At 46.5% G+C, this 22,034-nt stretch overlaps 1 protein-coding gene across 1 annotated transcript in view; it reads left to right on the top strand.

Moving 5' to 3' along the window:
* Positions 1 to 537: 537 nt before the first annotated feature.
* Positions 538 to 22,034, top strand: part of LOC144936518 (metallophosphoesterase MPPED2) — a 53,542-nt gene continuing 32,045 nt past the window's right edge. The window contains exons 1-2 of the mRNA XM_078863682.1: positions 538 to 736; positions 14,004 to 14,185. Of these exons, the coding sequence (XP_078719808.1) occupies positions 594 to 736; positions 14,004 to 14,185 (325 nt within the window). The 5' untranslated portion in view covers positions 538 to 593. The remainder of the gene's footprint in view (positions 737 to 14,003; positions 14,186 to 22,034) is intronic.

The following is a 22,034-nucleotide window of genomic DNA, read 5'->3' as shown; positions in this document are numbered from 1 at the left end:
GTGCCTCTTAATTGAAACCCGGTACGTGGGAGTGGGTGGTAGGTGGTACAATGCAATGGCCCACATGCGAGTGGAGAGAGAGGGGCTATACACGGTATGCAGTGACAACTACGACTGACTGTCCAGCGCCGCTTTCATCGGGTCGTCTGCCCTTCTATTTCATCGATCCTCTTCAGGAGTTAACTGAAACCCGGTGGAGGCAGCGGGGGACAGGGGGCAGCTGGTGCAATGCATTGGCACCGCATTGTCCCGCTACGCGAGAGGGGAGAGAGAAGGGCAAGGCGCCGGGGCGACGACAATGACCGAGCGGGTCGGTGATCTTTTTGTCATTGCTGCTGCTTTGTCCTTAACAGGTGCGCGCGGCTGTTGAGCCTGGCGCTGTGATGCCCCAGCGGCGGGCGTTGCTGCCTCCCGGGTGCCAGAGGACGCGCCGCTGAGAGCGCTGTTTGGCGATAGCGGGGTGCTCCGGCCGGCCGGCGGCGTGGGGTGGGCGGGGAGCGGAGGCGGCGGGGGGGGGGCGGCGGCCGCGGCGGCGGCGGGAGGAGGAGGAGGAGGGGGGGGGCCGCCCTTCGAGACCCAAGACGGTGCGCGGGATGGCGTACAGCCGGGCTGAGCTGGGCGCCGTACAGGCGGGCGACGGCGAGGTGGAGGTGGACGAGTACAGCTCCAACCCGACGCAGGCGTTCACCTACTACAACATCAACCAGAGCCGCTTCCAGCCCCCCAACGTGCACATGTGAGCGACGCGCGCCGCACACGCACGCACCTCCATCTTCGCCGATGCCATCAGAAAGCCATGCAAAAACGATGGGTGTTTTGCAGCATATTGAGGACTTTTTAGATGCCCTCTTGACTGACGTTGCTCAGTTCCCTTCATCTGATCGACATATGGTGCAGAAAAAGTTCAACATGCATACATCTGGTTTTGGGCGCCACGTTAACTACCTCGCCTGGTATACAGGAGGTTGTGGGTTCGATCCCGACACCTGTATATTTGGAGTTTGCATTTTCTCCCTGTGGTCGCGGGGATTTTTCTCCGGCTCAACCGGTTTTTCCCTCCACATTTAGAAACATGTGTTTAGAGTATTTAGCTGCTATACATTTCCACGTGATAAGCCACTTCGTTGAGATGTCATTTTGTGGCCAGGTTGCTTCTGAATAAAGAGCGATATAGCTCATTGGGCCTTACGTGGTAAAAGGTAAATGTGTTAGTTTAGTTTAAGGTTGATACCATGTGTTGTTCAGTATATGATGTTTGACATTTCGCTTCCACATGCTGGGAGCTTTTTCAAAACATCGATGCTGAACGGCACTCGATGTGGTACGACCCGGGAACCACATCCGAGGACGATACCGCACGACCGCTGAAACCTACGCAGCACTATTCCATCTACAGGCTGTGGCCAGGTGCATCAAAATCAAATTGTTAATGCTCTCGCTTCTCTCTCTACATCACAATCTGTTTGCCAGCACTCTCTCGTGTTTGCCCCGGAAGTCCATATGCAGAACTCGGGACCTCTTGTTTTATGCTTTAGAAATCCCCATTTCCCTCCTGGCCATCCCATCCAACTTAATCATTCATTCTTTATAAAGAAATCTTTTCAGACACTTTAATCCTTTTCAACTGGCCCATTGTCTCTCTCTCTCCTTGTCACTCCTTCCTGTTTACCACCGTGCTCAGAATAGCTTTTAAAGCAGCCTTTTTTTTTAAAGTCCCCAAGATTCTTATCTTGAGTTACACAAGGGTGTTGGCAGCTGGCTTCCAGGCTGTATTTTATTCTGATTAACCACATTAGCATTTGATTTTGTCTTGGAACAAGTATGTCTATATCTAGCGCATTTCAGAGCTGAAACAGCAAAGCCATATGAAGTCCATTGCGTTTCAAATGTAATTCAAATGTATATTCGAACCGCACTTTTTGTCTTTTCATTATATGTATATATATATTTACGACTCATGATTCTCTACCACAGCGTGCGATCAGTGTAGAACAGTGTTGCTGTGTTTGCGCTGAATGGGGCTCACACCTTTTTTGGAGAGCTGGTCTTCTTCTCAAGAACGTTCAGCGACTTCAGCAGGATTTGCTTAATGGGACCGACTCTGCTGATGAGCCACTGGAGGTCGAAACCGGCCCAGAGCTTTCCCGCTTAAAACAAATGCTGCCGAAAAACATTTGTCCAGAAGGCCAACAGGCTGGTGGTCAAAAATGCATGTAATGAGATGTTGGCAGACATTACTGCCTGTCTGTTCATTATACTTTGCTAATGGACTTCCTCTCCGTTTACTCTATATCCGTCACACATTTTGGTACGTTCACTGAAATGTATTGGGGTGTTAATCTTAACATAACAAATTTTAACGTATTTTTTTTTAAGATTTAGCCATGTAGTTTGATTTAAAAAAATATATATCTCCGAATTTTCTTGTTAACATTTTACTGGTGCGGTGTTTTTCCCTGGTCCAAGATTGCCTGCTTTGTTTATTTTTTACCACTTATTTTAACATTTCCTGTTGGCACAGTTGTGTACACTGCATGTTTTCACAGATCTGTGTTGGAAAAGGCACATGCTGTCTCGATGGGCTGTCTGAGTTACAAATAAAGGTTTTCATTCATTCGTATTTATCGCCAGATCTACCGAAGAAATATGTAGAAATATTCTGGGGATTTAGGAAGATGTGTATTGCCAGCCATTTTATGACATTAATTCTTCGTCAGAACAAGCAAGCACCTATTATTATGTCCAAATACAGACTGCTATATAAGGCTAAATATAAAAGGCAGCGGCATAGTTATCTGGCATGCAGGCGGCACAACTTTCCCCCAAGTCAAGTCCCACAGGCCAGAGGGGCCCAGGCCTGGGCCAGACTACAAAGTGGGATGGAAATAAACTTAACTGAACCATTTTTATTTAACAAGTAGGGCCCACTGAGCTATATAGCTCTTTTCCAGAAGTGACCTGGCCACAAATTATAGCTCAACAAAGTGGCTTTTCACGTGGAAATTTATAGCAGCCAAATACTCTAAAAGCATGTTTCTAAATGTGGAGAGAAAAAACCCCGCGACCACGGGGACAACATGCAAACTCCAAAAATACAGCAGGGGTCGGGTTCGAACCCACGACCTCCTCAATTCCAGGCGAGATAGTTAACATCTCACCACTGTGGTGACCTAATAGGACAGGGGGAAAGGGCCCCCATTTCATTCCCTGCATCAGGGCCCGTGCCAACCACGCTACGCTACTGCCATAAAAGGGGGCTTGTATTTTGCTCGCACACATTCGTTGTACAGACCCAGAAGTGGAAATTGTGTGATCCTACGCCAGGGAAGCAGTGTATCTGCCCCCCTGGCGTAGGATTATTCCTTTGTCAAATGTGGTTAGTGGAGGTGTTGCTGGAGCTTGTACGGGGGGGGGGGGGGGATGCATTTGAGCGCTTTATTTATGCTAGATTGAAGGTAAAAGAGCGGTCCCGTAACTTCTTGGTCGCACCACTGCTGCCAGAAGGGCCTCCACTAGAGCAACCTCTGGAGAGAGCCCCTTTGAAGGATACATATTTGGGCTACTTTCTACATGCTGGCCAGACGTCTTGGAAAAGGTGGGAGCACCTGCCCGTTACCCAATCACGCGCGACCTGCTTGATCTATCGACTAATCGTGGCATTACCCATTTATACTGCTCGGGGTGGGGCGGGGGGCTATTTAAGGAACTTGCCCAATGTTCACACTGCCAGGACATATATACAACGAATATTATGTCTAAGTAAAAACAGTTCATGCCATCTGTGTAACATTTCTGAATGCTATCTTACAGCTTCTACCATTCCCATATTGGTGTTTTGTAGGGGTCTTATGTATAAGTATGTCCTTTGGGATTTCTGGGGATTCAATAATGACTTGTGTCAAAACATCAATGTATTTAGTACGAGGAATATTGTGAATGCAGGTGTTGTTGCATAATAATGAATAAGATTCATGGCTTGGGTATTGTCATTTGTTTAGATATTGGCTGTTTGCTAATCCGTTAAGACTACTGCTGCATGTGTGACGCGTCCGATCCCAATTTTCTTTTTTGGCCGCTTCTATTGCTCTGCGAGGTTGTTGTTGTCAACCGTTATATTTTCATGCCGTTGATGCCAGGAAACCCTGCACAAAATAATAATTGTAATAAAAAAAACAGCGTGACAATTTACAGCATAGGGGATAAACATACATTTGTCATGCCACATTCTTTGCAAGTCCCAGACAAATGAGCTTTGAGGTTTCCGCAATAACAACTCCAAGAGCGGAATTTAATCAAGGTGAATGAAGAAACATGTATTTCTTCTTAATTTCCACGTTTGCTTAAAAATCGCAGAGCTGTTTGGTTTAATGAAGATTGATTGGGTGCAGTTTCTGTATGTCCATCTCATTACAGTTCAGAGCGCAAGTCACTTCCTTTGGCAATACCGACTTGTTTGGTCTGTGCACAGCAAGCACTGCTGGGACTACCTGCCATTACTCACACAGAATATGGAATAGAGTTTTACAAAAGTTACAACCGGCAAAAAAAAAAAATCAACTCGCGTCTGTTTTGTCAGTTGTGATTTAATTACTACATTAAATACCTTTTACTTGATTGAAATAATCCATCGCTTTTAAGTTGGCATTGAGCGAGTACGGATTTTGAATGACTGAAAATTTGTGATGGGTTAACTGTGCAAGATGCCAATGTGAGTGCTGTACCCGTTAATTAATTTGTCCTTCCGTAACCTCAAGCCATTTGCAGTTTTCACGATTGTCATTCAGGTTCCCCGGTTGCATGCGTAGCTCGAAACCCAATTGCACCACTCAGCCTTTAACGCACCTAGACTCAATTACTTTTCTGTCAACACGTTGATATTAAATACGGCATATGGTACTTTTTTTTTTGCAACGTTTGAAAAATGTAACATCCCATTGGTCCTAGTCAAGCATATATATATTTGCAAGGGAAGTAAAGAATTTTTATTCTGCGTACATTTCATTTTTTTTCATAAAGTGTGCTCGCTGGTTGATTCCTGGAGGACGGCACTTCTTTCTTCTCGTGGGTTGTAATTTCGCGCTGCAAGTGATGTTCGCACCCTCCAGAGTCCATGCAGTTTGGACTTTCATTTATATACTTTCAAGTGGCGGTCGCGCACCCGCGATCAGAAGCGTTGCGACAATTTGAATGCAGCACGCGAACCGGAGAGTTTGCGGCAAACATCCCAAACGTTTGGCAGGGATGTGTTCGTGCTGCCGCTCGACAAGCGGCATTGCCCCTTCCCCACCATGCATCCGCGGAGCTCTCGTAAAATGTTGGGCTTTGCCCCCCCCCACCCCCGGATGAGGCCAGCTCTCCACGTGTCAAGTGTATAATTTGCGCGTAAAAATGCACCGCTAAAGCATTTTGATGTATTCGAATTCTGCCTGCGCTGGCAGTGTACGGGGCGGGTGAGGCATAATTCTGCAGTCTTGGTTGGCGGCGCGGTAACAGATGGCACTGATTAGGCGAATTTGGATTTTTTTTATCTGCAGGATGTTATGACTGCAGCAGCAGCAGCAAAACGCTTTGCAAGGGTCTTCTTGTGCAGGAGCACAGAGCAAAGCCAAAGGTTCCACGGACAATATCGAGTAAATGTTTTAGGCTTTATTGGCTGCACCGTTATTGCTATCGTCATCTGTAATAATGTTTAACTGTATGCAAATAACATTTTATAGTAATCAACGGAATCGTGCAACGCGCCAGCATATGCACCCTGTGTAAGCATGACATGTACATCGTTGTTCGTATTCTTTACCTATGTGCAGTAGTTCTGTTGGCAGTTGCATAAAGCGAACATTTTTTTATTGTTATCGTCTATAATGTTGAACCGTTATGCATAAAATGTCACCATAATTCACGTGAAATAACACACCTATATTCACAATTTACATGCCGTGTAACAGGCATATTTGGTCGCCTATGTATTTGTGTTGGTGTTTTGGCTGAGAATAATACAACATGAGTAACTGGGATTGTAGCGGAGTACCCTAACCCATTCTACCTCTGCTCAAACACAGTTTACACAAACGTGCACACTAGAAATAAAACTAGAAAAGTGTACTATTCCCTTTATAAGTCGATTCCCGAGACTCGAAGACAACACCGGTCACTCCTGCACCCAGGTCACTTTGTTAAACAAATGAAACATAAAAAAGGATTGAATATTTTCGGGTTTGCCGGTAGATTGGGGTATGCCTAGCAGTCAAGACGTGACTCGAAGCCACAGCCATTGCTAGAGCTCACTGGATGTGGTCTAACTGGGTGTGGAAATATTTTCTGGCTCGCTCACCTTCATGGATACGTTAACTTATAGACAATGTTGTTTGTTGTCGTTAGGGTGGCTTGGCACTGAGGGCCATGGACCCATTAGGAGAGAACAGAGGCCTCTTGGGGCCTTACAGATGGACATAACCAAAACTAAACTAGCACCCTGCCATCATTTTGTTGTTGGCTAATGACAGTCCAATTCCACTTAGGCTTAGGTGGAGTTTTTCCAGATCTTTATTTAGACTGGATGAATCTGATCAGCTATGACGCTCTTTTTCACAGATGTGCAGTCGCTGCAATTGCTTTAACCCGTGGTGCTAAGATAGCCCATGGCCTGCGTTCGATTCTTGGCCATGGCCAACGTCGAATGAGATTTGAACCGGTCGCTGGCCCCTCAATCAGCGTGAACCAGCGTGCTCTAAACGAGGTCGTACAATCCCCACGAGTGACACTGCGTGAGCGAGGCCTTCGTTCAGCTACAGTGGTTAGCACGCTGAGTTTTGAATGGTCGAACAGTCATATCTTTAGAACTCCTATTGGCGCGATTGGCTATGTACGGCGCGAAAGAACTTGAACATAATAACTCAACTTTTAATTTTACCAGGTAAGGCCCACTGAACTATATAGCTCAGTGGGCCTTACCTGGTTTGGACAAGTATGCAGGATAGACAACAGGAAAATTAAAAGTGTGTTATTCATAAAAAATGTACCCGTAAAAACAAAGTTTTTCACTATAAATCCTTTATATGCGTGGCGGCTTGAGATGGCTGCCACCTATGGGTCAGATGATTGCCTGCCACCATTAAGCAATTGGTAATTAAATATAATTTTTTTTTTCCTAAAAAATGTAAAATTTTTGGGAAAAAAATTCAAGAAAATAAATTGTCACGCACAACGAGTCTGTGTGCAAAATGTCAGCTCGATTGGATCACGGGAAGTGGGTTAAAAAACGACCGAAAGATTTGCACGGTCGTAAGCGCGCAAGCAAGCAAGTGAACTTAATATAAAGGATTAAAAAATGGAAGGAACTGGAATGAGAGGAATTGCTTGACGACGACATAAGAGATTGGTGCCTGGAAGATGTGGCACTACTTGAGCGTTTTGGCACAAGACGGAGGAAAATGGAAACAAATGATGAAATGTGCATGTACGTATGTTGAAATTATTTTGCACCGTACATAGCCAACCGTGCTAATCGGAGGTGTGGGCGAAGGACAACAAAACTAAACACAACAAGGAGTACTTGTGGACACCTACGGGCCATCTGCCCATGGATCGTGATGATCATGATCCCACCTCGGCTCGAGATGTTCTGTGGATCTCTTAAAAAAAACCTTCGCCGCTTTCGATGGCGCCGATTTATTTTGCTGCCGTTGTCGTCACCATGGCGTGTGGGCGCTGCCGCTGGGCTGTCTCTTTGAATTTTTCTCTTGTGCCCCCCCTCCACCCTCGGGGGGTGGAAGTGGGGGGGGGACAGCGAGGATTTGTGGCTCGGTTAGCAAAGTTTGCATACGGTAATTGCTTCATCTCTCATTGTACTGTGGCAAGGTAGCATTAACCCGTTTCTTTTTGCCCGCAGTGTTCCTCGAAGCGAGAACGTGGCAGGGTAAGGGTCTCCCGAGCTCTGCGGTCGTCGGCGTCACGCAGTTTAGCTCCGTCGCATTCGGGGGTGGATTAGACTTGGGGAGGGCTCCTTCCTTCTCCCCACCCCCGCCTTGCCCCCCCCCCCTCCTACAGCTGATTCTCAGCTCCCCTTCTAAGTTATTGTAGTCAAGTCAAACTCTATTGGTTGCTAGTTGTAATGAGCACTCGCACACACCGACTCGACCTGCTGCGGTATCCTTACCGCTGATTTTGCGAGCTTCATTCGTGATGAACAAACTGCCTGCATTTGTAGTAGTAGGTTTTTACCCTTTAAACTGGTACAAAACTGACACCTTTATACAAGGCATCATGTTTGCAATAACCGCAACACAAGCAGTCAAAATGCAAACAAAAACTTTAAGGACAGTGCATATTATTACCATTATCAGAGTTGTTTCTTTTTGTTGGCATTTTGACTGCTTGTGTTGCGGTTATTGCAAACATGATGCCTTGTATAAAGGTGTCAGTTTTGTACCAGTTTAAAGGGTAAAAACCTACTACTATATTTTGCCACTGGTAAAGGAGGTCTCATAGTGCCTGCATTTGGTTTAACACATAATGTGTTTTCACAACCAATATCCATAATAGAGTTTTTTTGTGGGTTAGATTGTTTAAATATAAATGTGTTGTTAAACCCGCCACCACCCGACACAGACAATTAGTAAGGTTTGCCACATAAACAAAACATGTTCATTACTAGTCCAACACACCGGTGTGTTGGAGAGTAGACCCACAACATTTACAAATTCGAGTGCGACGTTTCTCCGGTAATTACAACTAACGTCATCAGAATTGTGGAGAAATCCCCCTGTCTCGTTCTTAGTTGGAGGGCGCTGCAGAAAATGGCGGAAAAAAAAAAGATCGTACAATTAAACGATGGGTGTTTGGCAACCTCTTCTCATGTACATAGAGGGGGGTGAGGGCTAGTTCAGAATGTGCGAGAGACAAAGAGCAGATCTTATCGTTACTCAATACGATTAGCGTTTACAAATTTTGTTTAAAGATCTCGTTACAAGTGGCTGTTATGTCCCCCTGAGTTTTTGCATGTCCCTTGCCCCCCCACCCCCGCCCCCGCTCTAAGCGAGGGCTTGCTAATCTGCGATGCATGCGGCGTCTGGCTCGTCGAACAATTGTGGGAAATTATCGCGAGGAAACCTCTCTCCCCGAGGAGCGTGGCACCACATCGAAGGCTTTTTCTCCCCACTGAGTGGCTTTGACCTTTTCTCAGACCTCGGCTTGCCACCGTGCGGTGCAGGAGCCAGGGTTTCTGGTCCGAAAATCAAGTTCGATTGAGCGGTGTGCGCCAGACGGCAGCCGGGGCCAGCGCTAACTGCCCGCGTGTGGGCTCGGCAGGGTCATGACCCTGCCATGCGACAGACTTCTGGTTATTTGTACGCTGATTGGATTTCGCTTCAATGATTGCACCAACAATTGTTGACTTCCCTTTTGTTGTGTACGTAGATATATATTTTTGAGGTGGAGGGATTTTTTTTATATCACCAATTATGTCCCCTTTGCACTGGTGGTGTCAAGGCGTGAAGTGGAGATGTTGTTTTTTTTTGGCGTGCAAAGCAGAGCATCGCAAAACGTGGAGAGGACTAATCCTGGACAGGAAACAATTGCAGTTTTGCTTGCCTCTATAAAATACGTATATCTCTGTTGCCAGTCAATTGCCGTGCACGTTGGGACCAGCCGAATAGAGATGAATAGAAAAAAAAAGAAATTCACGTGAGCGTATGGCAAGTAGTCGTACATTATACTTCCCGGTTTAAGTTTGTGAGCCATGTGTTAGCTTCACTAGTCGCACGGCAAATGCTGTCCAGCCCACCAAATGAGAGGGCGTCAACTCAGAATCACAATATCTGTTTATGCTGGAGGAGGAATCTGATGGGCTATAAAGCTCTTTTTCACAGATGCGCAGTAGGGGCACGGGGCCAGAACGATACAACAGCAAACAATAAGTATATATAATAAGTATATAAAGCTAAACAAATTCCTTTAAAATATATATATACAACTAAACATTTTTTGATCTTACCAGGAAAAGGCCACTGAGCTATTCACTTATTGTTCAGAAGCGACCTGGTCGCAAATAATAGCTGAACACACAGTGGCTTATCGTGAGGAAATGTATCGCAGCAAAATAATCGAAATAATCTAAATGCATCTTCTTGGTTCTTTCGGTAAAGTCACGTAGAAGGGAAATAACATAATGATAAAAAATTAACATAATTAAATAAAAATTATCACCACGTTTCAGCCACAACGCAAGCAGCCGTCCTCAGGTGAAGAAGCAGAGCTGTCGGAAAGACAGCGTCCCAATGAACTACGCTGAACTACGCTGTCTTTCCGACAGCTCTGTTTCTTCACCCGAGGGACGGCTGCTTGTGTTGTGGCCAGAACGTCGTGATAATTTTTATTTTAATACGTTTAATTTTTATTATTTTATTATTTCCCTTCTACGTGACTTTACCGAAAAAACCAAGAAGATGAATCCCTGCAGTCACGAAAGCTTTAAATCGAAATTTAATCTAAATGCAGTTGCTGCCGATGTGGTCCATGGTTTGGGTCGGGTGGGTGCAGCCACTGCGATGTGGAAGGAGGTGTGCGCGGCTGCGACCGGTCACTGAATCGCGGTTGGTGGAACGCTTTCTTGGCAGATCAAAGCCATGGGGCGACTGAGCCGAGGCCGTCGTCGTCATCTTGCTACCACACACGAGGATCTGTTGTAATAATATTACGCGAGAGAATTAGCGGGCTCAAACAGAGGGTCATCGTTCAGGCGGAACTTTCTTAACACGTTCGAAGATGTTGGCGATCGTTAGCACAATCGTGAGCTGCCTTTTTTGTTACCTACTCGGGTTATCGTATGTCATTCAATTAGCACCGTAATTCGGATTCAAATTATTTCTCCACCTTCCTCGATAACGGAGAACCGCTCATTAAATAATGCGGTGTCAAACGTACCCGAACGAGAGGCGGCTTTTCCCACCTACGCTGGGATGGAGATATGGTGCATTCACAGTTACCGTTGACTCCTTTGCCATAAATAATTCGTATGATTGCTGCAAACAATAGGTAGCCAACTGCCTTAACATTTAACATCCCCGTACATAGTATTAAGATGATTTAGAAATTTCGACCGAGGGTTGCCTTTTTGTGAAACTGCTCACAGGGAATCTCATGAATACTGCCTTCGATTTAAAGCTTTCGTGACTGCAGGGATTCATTTTCTTGGTTCTTTCGGTAAAGTCACGTATAATGGAAATAATAAAATAATAAAAATAAAACGTAGTGAGAATTATTTAATAATGTTTTATCTTTATTATTTTATTATTTCCATTCTACGTGACTTTACCGAAAGAACCAAGAAGATGAATACTGCCTTCATTGCGCTTAAATGCGTGGATTACAGCCCATGCTACCAGCCCTGCTGGCTTTGTAATATTATTATTACCACGTGATTTCTGCTCGTATTTCCGATAGTGACTATGGTGTGCAAAATACGGGCTCTTAATTCATCGATCGGAAGTATCCCAAAGGGTTGGCACAGCCAGCGTTTTTTAAAATACACAAACAAAGGAAATTCCGCTTGGTGAATGTGTTAAAGGCAACACACACACACACAAAACTACGGAGGCATGTATAGTTCATCACCAGCCTGTGACAGTTTCCATTACAGAGACAAAGAGTGTTCCAATGATGCTCTCGGAAAATTCATTTGTTCGACCCCAGTAATTTTACATAATTAGTCACGTACGGATGACTGACCTACACGCTGCCGTCGGAACAATGAAACCTGCCGGTCCATTTTACACCCCCCCCACCTCCTTCCTCACCTTCTTCCTTGCTTGTTCCTGGCCACAATTAGATTTTTTTACGACTAAGTATCCCTTTTGCTTTCAGACATCCGAAGGAACGCGTGCGCGGTAAAAACATTTGTTGCAAATATTTGCATTGCATTAAACGAGTCGTAAAAGAGGTGTTGTTTATGTGGCGCCACGAATTAATGGGAGAAACCTGTGCAAGAATTTATTTTTTCATGCAGAAATAGTGTTTCTTCGTAATGCACAACATTTTTATTGCTATTTAAAGTTGTTTGTAATTTTCTTCTCAAATTTACACCGTTTGCCGCGCTGTAAATTGCACGTTACATATCACCGAACTGCGTGTGTTAGCACGTTTATTCCGTTGTTGTTTAGTATGGATTTTATACTTTGTACGCTCGCATCTGCATTTACTTTTCCCCCCCCCCGCATGCGGTATCTTTCAGACCTCTCGCAAACACATATCTCTTCATCTCGACGAGTTCTCTCCTGGCCTAAATAAAGTTTACAGACTCCGCACGTACCTGTCTTTAGCCCGTGTACGTTTTAGAACAAGAGGGTTTATCTTTCTCTCTCTCAATGCAATACCAAGCCTACATATTGCCCCACACTCCTGTGCACACCGTTTCAATCTGTGCTCCATTTTTTTGTTTTCGTAATCTATCTTCAAACTGTTAAGCAAGTGGGCTTGGGGCAGGACACGTCGCTGTGAGGGATGATGCTCAATGCTCAAAAGTAACGTGGGAGTCGTAGCCAACGGAGGGGAATGTATATGTATATTGAACTTCTTTCAGGATACATGTATAGATGTTGAAATTTCTTTCTCAGCGTACGTAGCCAACCGCGCTAATTGGAGGTGCGAGGGAAGGACAACAAAACTAAACACAAAAAAACTGTTCTTAAGAAATGAGTTTTCAATCTAGATTTAAAATCGCAAAGCTCCAGTGGCTTCCTAACATCGGAAGAGGGTTCCAGACGGCCGCAGAACCGCATCTGAAAGCGCGCGATGCGGTGACCATCTTTGTTCGATGGCCAGCCAAAAGTTGCCGTGAGGATGACCGGAGTTTGTGTGACGGCTTATGCTTGACGATACCAGGTTCGTGTGCCGGTGCGAGGCGGATTGTTACATTGCAGCGTAGTGACGGATAGTGACGGCTTTGAGGCATTTATCCAGCAGTGGATAGATTGTGCCTGCTGCTGATGATGACGATGGCGATGTCTACCTAAATGTATACCTCACAGAGTTGAGCAGCGGCAGGGGAGAAGGCGGGGGTGGGCTGTGGGGCAGGGTGGTTGGAGGAACCTAATTTGTAATGGCAGGTGTGTTTAAAGTTTAGAAAAAGCTGGAGGGATTCCGCGTGTAATTTGAAACACGGCGCGAGGCAAGTCGCTGCACACGCGGACGCGGGAAATGTAGTGTGTGGTGCATGGCCCTCACCTGGCCCCGTCGCTGAGATTTATTGGAAGGATTTTCCGAGATTGTAAAGCAAGGAGAGATACGGCTCAAGCTTCCTCCTCTGTCGAGTCAAAGTCCGAAAGTTTTTTCACCTTCTCCTCGGGATCGTTTTGTAATAACAGGCGAGCGGTTGAACATTCTTGGTCGGTGCCTTTTTTTTTGTGCGGTTAAGTACACGGATCTCTTTTTTTTGTTCGGGCCGCTTTTTTTTTTAAACCCCCGATACTTTTTCACTGAACAGTCAAAAGAGCATGACTCAAGTCTATTTGCGAAATGAAAATAGTTGCAGCAGTTTCATTCGGCATTACACTTGGCCTGACGAGTGCACGTCTTAGGGCCCCTTTTTTATTCATGGAAAGCGATCCTTTTTTCCTTGTGCACAGCTTAGTACAAACGTTTAAATAGTAATAAAAGAATTGCACTCACAATCGCCATCAATAAAATAACTGCTGCTCTCTCTAAACAAAAGCAACATGAAGGGTCCAGCGTGGCCGGCCTTTCTGCTCGTTTCATATCCCGCCCGATCTCGTCGCGGCCACATTTTTTTGCTCGTTAATAAATAAGCGTAAATAAATAATGAAGCTCAAATAAATCAAAACCCGCGTCTATTTCACAACCGACCTATTAGCTCCTGCTCGCCCGTCGTCCTTTGAAGCCCGCTTCTCTTCTCCGCCGCCGCGTTTTAACGAAGGGCCCCTCCCGATGTCTGTAATTATTATGTCTTGCCCCCCCCCTCCGTCTCCGCTTCCCCCATCCCCGTCTGCCAGGGTGGACCCGATCCCGTTTGACACGCCCAAGCCCCCGGGCCACACGCGCTTCGTGTGCGTCTCCGACACCCACTCGCGCACCGACGGCCTGCAGATGCCGTACGGCGACGTCCTCCTGCACGCGGGTGACTTCACCGAGCTCGGCCTGCCCAGCGAGCTGCGCAAATTCAACGAGTGGCTCGGTGAGTGCCTCTACCCTGACGGTCCGGCAACAGAGGAGGGGGGGGGGGTGCCCCTTGCCGACGCCGCTGCTGGGGACGACGGCCTCTCCTCTGCGCCATTGTCGGTCGTGCGACTCGTTTTGACCGTACTTCGCCTAATTCGCTCGTGGTCCTATAGAAGGATGGGACGCGCCACTCCACTGCTGGATGAAGGGCTCCTGCACGCGCCGTGATGGTCGTAGGTCACCAACCCGCTCCGGCCAGCGTGCTTAGTGCGGGTTTGGCGTAAAAGGGGGTCGTAGGCCCGGGACCGGTTCGGCACTGGCGATAGCCGTGGCCACTGCGCCACTACCCCACCCCAACCATCTTAGCCGTGTACACAATCCATGCGCTGCCCCATTGGAACAGGTGCAATGTGTGGCAGAGGCCAGTGATGCCACGTCGCTGAGACCCCTGGGAAGCGAGTGGGCGTGGCCCATGTCCCCATGTCATTCTCACCAGGGTCGGCCTCCGAAAATGACTTTAGTGAGCATGGCCTAACCTGATACTTGCCTACATTCACCTTAAACCATTGGTGGTGGGGGGGGGAGATGGTGGGATGTAAAAATGCAGTGTTTACTGCGTTAAAACGATGGATTCTCGTGCGAATGTGAGACGGGAGGCAATCGCTCGTGCCGGCGGGAGAGCGCGACGAGACGCACGCCGGATGGGTGAGAAATTCCCTCGTGGTCTGGGACTCCTTTCCCCCAGCAATTCCTGCTGCTAACTCCCTGCCCCGGCTCAAGTCCATATCCAAGACCTTTCCTTTTGTTTTCTCTACCCATGGCTGATTGCCCTCTCTTGAAAAATAACAAAGCGAAAAAACAACCCCGATATTTCTGTAGGAAGTCTTCAGATGTGGTTCACATTTCCAATGCTACATTATATTAATCCCAATCGCATGGGACTGATACGTCTCATTTACGCGAGCGACCTGGGTCACCGAAATGACAACATCCAAAAACAAATAGGATGATGTGCAGCAACGAAGAAAGAGAAATCGGTACAAAAACAACCGTGCAACACGCCCGGTTACCTGTTCCCAACAACTGGTCTCGCGTAGCAAATAAGAGGCAGCTCCTGGGGGGGGGGGGGGGGGGACACGCAGAACTTCGTTAGCTCATTGGCTGACTTGTGACCGTCGTTTGCCGTTGCGCAATTGCTTGCAGCACCGCATTGTTGTCGCGGCTGGGCGTTTACGAGCGGCAACGGCATCAAAACCTCCACTCCGCAGAGTGCGCGGCTGCGGCAGAGCGGCAACCGGCTCTGCGTGGCCGCCCGCCGGCGGACGTGTGATCGCAAGTCGCAACTCTGTGAGCCAGCGGGAGGATTCAGCGGAATAGGCCGATGGTGTGTAGGGGCGCCGCGGTGGCGAGATGTTAACCGTCTCGCCTGGCATGCAGGAGGTCGTGGGTTCGGTCTAGATCCTGACACCTGCTGTATATTTGGAGTTTGCATGTCTCTCTCCTTGTGGTCGCGTGGGTTTTTCTCCAGGTCATCTGGTTTCTCGCTCCAGAAATGTGCGTTTAGAATTTTTGGCTACTATAAATGCACTTTGTTCACTTATCATTTGTGCTATATAGCTTAGTGGGCCTTACCTGGTAAAATAAAAAAAATTGTTTGTTAATTGTTAGTGGTTAGGTTTTCCCATCCGTGAACCATAGCAAAGGACAGTACAAGGGCCCAAAGTGGCGTTGCGAACGAGTTACAGCGGTCAGGATTGGCGACTTGGGTGCGGTGCGCTTTCATCGTTGCGGATTGTGACCTGATCACGGCTTTGTTATTCGTCATCATCGTCAGCCATGGTCAATCCGCTGCTGAATGAAGGCCTACTCAAGCCGTCACAATCGCTCGCAGTCCTCCGGTGTAATAATCCAACCGGCGGCCACACACGAGCCGATTTAACTTCGTAATGAGGATTTTGATAATTAAATTTGGCGATATTGTTGGCTTGATTTATATATATATCTACACACACACACTGGTTGTAGAAGTCGAACTATTTTTTTTGTTTGTGCTCGTGAGATCAGGTACGCTGAACGTCGGTAGGGTCCTGTGCTTTTGCCGTGAAAGTCCAGTGAGTGGCAACAGGGGTGTGACCGCTTACGATTCAAATAAAAATCCAAAATGATCAGGCCCATTACTCGCATGGAGCAGCCGAACAATCGGTAATTGAATTCCCAAGTGTCAATAGCCCAAATTTCACAATTTAAATGGTTTTCAGTAATCAATTGCAATGGTTTTTGAACGAAATAAAAATATCTGTTCCATTGCTGGTTGGCTTCAACAGAGGCTTGGGGAAACTCATGATTTACAACTTTTGGCACAGCCCATTCTATTGCAGACTCTGCACCCAACGCACCCTGTGACCTCTCCATGTGCTTTCAGGGATTGTGGTAATCAGATTACTGTGATACATGCCTCACTTAATTTTTATTTGTTGCACTGAAATGATGTAATAAGCTTAGAAAATGCCACCTGTCTCTATGCTGCAGGGTTTCGGTTTTTTCCCCACATTGCACACACGATGCAACTTTCAGCAAGTGCTTAATATTTACTGTACATGACAGTAACAAAAAAAATATATAAATGTACGGAGCTAAATAATCCACATCAGCCAAGATTAATCCCGCTGCTGGAGGAAGGCCCCACTCCCCCACTGCGTCACCATATCTCATGGGTTCTGTGATGCAACAATTCAACAGAGCGATGCCGGATGAGCCGAGTACAGATGAATAAATCAACACGTTATTCCCACGCAGAATTATTGTTCAGTGGTGTTTTGACTGCATTTTAGGTTATAAAGCCACGGTGGAAATTCCATGTAACTACATTGAGGTTTTGGTGGTTATGTTGTACAGCTCCCCAATGTTTTTTTCGGGTTGTTACCGCATGCTGTCATGCACGATGTCCGATGTTTTGCTCCATCTGCCTAAACAATTCAGTTCAGTTTCGGTAGAATCCCAAAGCACATCGGAGCACTCCACATTACTATATTCGGAACTGGTTTTGAATTGGAAAACTGCTGCTGGATTAATTTTGGAGCAACCGAGGCCAGATGATGGGATAATGATGAATCTGAGACTGGAGTTTGGGCTCGAAAGCCTCATGGGTTGCCAGAAAATGTATTTCTCTGTTGATAATTTATGCACACATTAGGATTATAGGATTTTAAAATAATATTGCCATTGACTCGCTAGAAATCATTACATGGTGTAGTATCGTTACGATCAATGGTTTTTTCTCTAAACTATGATAGTGTTGTTTTAATCAATAATTAAAAATCTATTGTCCGAAATGGTAACTATTAATTGTTTTAATAGCTTTTTTCTCTGTTGCAGCGATGTCTTGTACGTTAGCACAATGCCAAGCATGTACCTATGCGGACACAACGGCCGATTTGGAGGCTATACAATTCAGATTTTAAACTGCAATTCGCATTCATGAATGTTCAAATTATTCTTAAGTACAGCATAGATTTGTTTAATTCAAGAACGTAAAAGAATATTTATTTCGTATTATGAGCGACCCGATTGTAAAGCAGATCGCCCAGGCAAAAGAGGTGATATTTTTGTGCGTCTCAATGGGCCTGCATTTTCATCTCCCGGTTAAATAAAGAAATAAAGGATCAGCATCCTATCCGAACCGTTATTTTTACACGGAGCACAGTAAACAAAGCCTCATCTCGGCTCGCTGAGAACCAAGTTGCAATCGCTCAACATTGCGGAAAGCAAAAACCCACTTATTACAAAAAAAAGCACCGCATTGTGGTTTACCTTATAAACGGCTGTCACGGAGAAATATTAAAATAAATTGAAGCGTCAAGTTACATGTCAAGTTACATATAGCAAAAGCCCCCAGCTTGGAATTTAGTTTCTTGTGATGTGCACGCCACTTTCCAGACATCCGTCACTGTTTGGAGCACAAGCAGCTGCCTTTTATTTATTTATATTTGTCGTATGTGTATATGTGTGTGTGTGTATATATATATTTCTCTCCACTCCCAATGGCACTGCAGGCATCGTGTGATGATGACAAAGTATTCCTTCAGATCACTCACAGAAGTGGATACTACAGAGCAAGGCCGTAATGATAATATATATTGGGAGGAAGGGACACATCCCCCAAATATATCACTATAAAATCGATTTATGTTTATATGATCGTGGTTATGGTTGTACTTTATTAATCTCTAATCTCTGCCATTACATACAACGAAACAAGACAAGGTAAAAAAGAAAAAAACAGAGCAATGTAATACAATATACTATTAGACATTATTGTAAAAAATAAATAAAAAGTGCATCCTATGTGTTTGTGAATTTTTTAAATATTTTGGGCAGGAAATGGCAGGAAGTTCGTTTTAAAATTTGATCTTTTTCTCGGGGGGACCCCGAGACACCCAGGAAGATTTGGTCCCCCCCATGTTGACTCCATGGCTACGGCCTTGCTACAGAGAGATCCCTTCAAGTCACCTCCAGTCCGCACGGTAGAGGGCAACACCGTGAGAGTAATGTTCGTCGCTTGACAGTCATATGAATGTTTAATCTCTCTCCTAGTTGGAAGTTAGACAACTTGCGTGCAAGAATTAAAATTAATGTTCGGGGTTTTTGTTTCGCGTGCAGTCATCCGTGATCGGGCCGAGACCACAAACTCACTACGCCTGAGAACCAGTTTTTTTGTCACAGGCGCCTGCCTGGATTTGAACCCATGTCCCTCGGCGTTGCCGGCTCGGCGCTCCGACCTCTGAGCCATCCGGCCGCCTCTCGAGCAGCTGCATTTTAACGGCCACGCTAACGTTCGTGGGAGGGGGGGTGGGGTTGGTGTGGGAGGAGAGATTTCGCCGAGATTCTAGCGGCACTCCACTTGTTTGCCGCTGACGGCGTCAGTCGAGATTGCTACTCTCACCACTTGGCATCGGTTCCACTTTGTCATTATCGTTTCACCATCTCAAACACCACTTATCTAAAAAGCAACACTAGATGGTTGATTTCCCCAAAACATGCAAAATTCAAGCGCTCGGGCGTACACACACACACACCGATGCCACTGCAACCAGGAGGATCAAGGGGCATAAACCATCAAGCAAACCTCGGTTATCCTCGCAGTGGCTTTTGGTTAACCATCGAACAAAGACGGTAACCGCATCGTGCCCTTTCAGATGCGCTTCTGCGGTCGCCTGGAGCGCTCTTCCTTCTGATATTAGGAAGCCACTGGAGCTATGCACTTTTACATCTAGATTGAAACCTCATCTAGAACCCCTTTTTGTGTTTACTGTGTTGTCTTCCACACCTCCGATTAGCACGGTAGGTTACATACGGTGTGAAAGAAGTTCAACGTACATACATCGGCTGTGCGACTTTACCCCACCGCTGCGTTTTTACACTAACAAAACACCTGAACCAGCTGCATTTAACCCCTGCACGTGATGTATGCAAGTATGTATGTTGAATTTCTTTTGCACCATATGTATCCAACTGTGATAATCGGAGGTGCAGGGTTAGGCCAAATAATAAAACACAAAAAACTGTTCTGATGAAATTAATTTTCAATCTAGATGATTTAAAAGTGCTCCAGTGGTTTCTTAATATCGGAAGAAGGCGTTCCAGACGGCCGCAGAAGTGCATCTGAAAGTGCGCGATGCGGTGACCGTCTTTGTTCGATGGCGAACCAAAACCCACTGTGAGGATGACCGTAGTTCGTGTGATGGTTTATGCTCCTTGATGAGTTCAGCGATGCCCTGTGTGATGTGGCACTGCCAACACCATGTATATTTGTCAACGTGGCCTCGAACTATTGTATTGAGTGATGGTAACGCCGGTATATTGCAACCGCTATTTAGGTACGCTTACCGAGGTTAGGATTTCCTAAAGGAAAAAAAAAATATCTTCACAGTGTAATGCAGTTTGCTAAGAAAGATGTTACTCGCTATATATATAAATATATAACTTCCACAGAGATGAAAAGGTTCAATAAAATTCAGGAGGAAAATGTGGCCTTTCGGTGCTACGAGGGTGATTTGGAGCTGGTCGGGGTGTGTCGTGTTATAAATTAAAGCGCGGTTTGGTTGACCGGCTCCGAATTTAAAGGGACATCTGCTGATAATCTCAAATGTTTGTAAAATTGCTCGGATGGAAATGGAACGAAAGCACGGGGTGGAAAAAGTAGAAGAAGACAAAATTCACACGCTGCTGATTGGCGCCTTGATGCGGCTCATCGTAATAATAATAATAATGATGATGATATTTGACAGCCCTTTTGTCCACACACACTCTTCGATGAGGGCCTCCTCATGCCGTGTCAGCCATGGGGGTTGTTTGACAATTCTCCACAGCACAGGTCAGTGGTTGGTTGGTGAAGGGGGTGGGGGCTTCAGATAACATTCCCCCCTCCCCGCCTCCCCAAGGCTGATGTTAGCCATGGCCGAGAATCGAACCCAGGTTTGCCAGCGTTCGCAGTGCAGCACACAAATCCACCACGTACACATTTCTTTAGCTGCAAGATACAAACATGTAACACTAACGATGTTGTTAAAAGGAACGTTCTTTTTCGTGATAAAACAGCTGATTTATTGAGGATTTCAGGACGTCGGTAATTATACGTGCAGGTGATTCGGTTTTCTCGTCAATGTCACGAGAGAGCCTTCTGTGGAAGAAAAAAATAACCCGCTGCATTTTGGGGAATCGAGCATTGGCCCAAGTCTCGTCTGGTCCCCTTAACGCAAAGTGCATCGTTGCATTTGACCGTGCGATGAACGCCGCGTGGCCCGTAACATCCCGGGCACACGACGAATGCAAAGTATCATAGACGTTGGTTCCGGGAAAGTGCCTACACGGCCATCTCCCACAGTTGGGATTTTTTTTCCTCTCGTCTCTCACTCTGTCCACGTGTTTCTCTCTGCTGCTAAAGTTGTGGCTTGCTGCCCGGAATGTCAATCGTGCCAGTGCTCCGCGGCTCACTGCGGTGGGGACCGCTCGCAAGGGAGAAAAGTTTCCGGTGTCGTTTCTCGGGCAATTTAAAACGTGTCCCACGCTTCCGAGAGTGCGGTTCACCCCAAGCGTGCGACACGGAGTTTACGGGGCAACGCTTTTTTTTACACCGGCGGTTTCGGCGGCAGTGCCCCACTCAGGAGGATGCTGCCGCCGTGCCTGCGGCGTTAACGGTTGGCACGCCGGGCTCGGCAATCCGGAGGGCATCGCTTCCATTCGATCTTCCGGCGCGGCAGTTGAAACGCTGGGCAGGTTTCGTCATCCGCGCCCCGGCTCCTGTTCACCCAGCGGTATGAGCGGCTACACCGTGGCCGATCGGCAAAGGTCGTGCATGGTGGGTCAAAGCGTGGGCAACTCCCAACTCTTCCAAGACATCTGACCAGTGTGGATGAGTCCGCCAAGTTCCCTCTCCAGGGGCTCTGTAGAACTCCCCTGGATAGAGGCCGTTTCGCCAGCGGTGGTGTGAGAGCAAGCAATTGAAGGGGGGGGGGGGGTGCACCTTGGCCTTTTATCCCTTTGAAAGGTGGGTGTATTGGAGGGAGTAAAGTGAGTAGGCGGTGTCTGAGCTATCTATGTGCAGTCTGAATGTTCTCCCCTTGGATCTGTGGGTCTTGTCTAGACACTTATTTCCTCTGGGCTGTCCCGACACCGTGACATTGAAAGCTTTGTCAAGTTGAAGGATGAGCAATTTTCAAATCCTGCCACGTGTGTTGGCGTGTATCTGGTGTCGCGGAGTGATGAACCCACCACGTTCGCATCAGTGTCGGGATGTTAGGAGTTGGGCCTTCCCATAGTCCCGTGGTTTTGAGATTTTTTTTTATTTATTCTTCTCTGGGTTGTTC

This window comes from Lampetra fluviatilis, chromosome 16 (genome assembly GCF_964198595.1).
Source record: "Lampetra fluviatilis chromosome 16, kcLamFluv1.1, whole genome shotgun sequence".
Classification (NCBI taxonomy): Eukaryota; Metazoa; Chordata; class Hyperoartia; order Petromyzontiformes; family Petromyzontidae; genus Lampetra; species Lampetra fluviatilis.
This window is presented reverse-complemented; position numbering and strand designations above follow the sequence as displayed.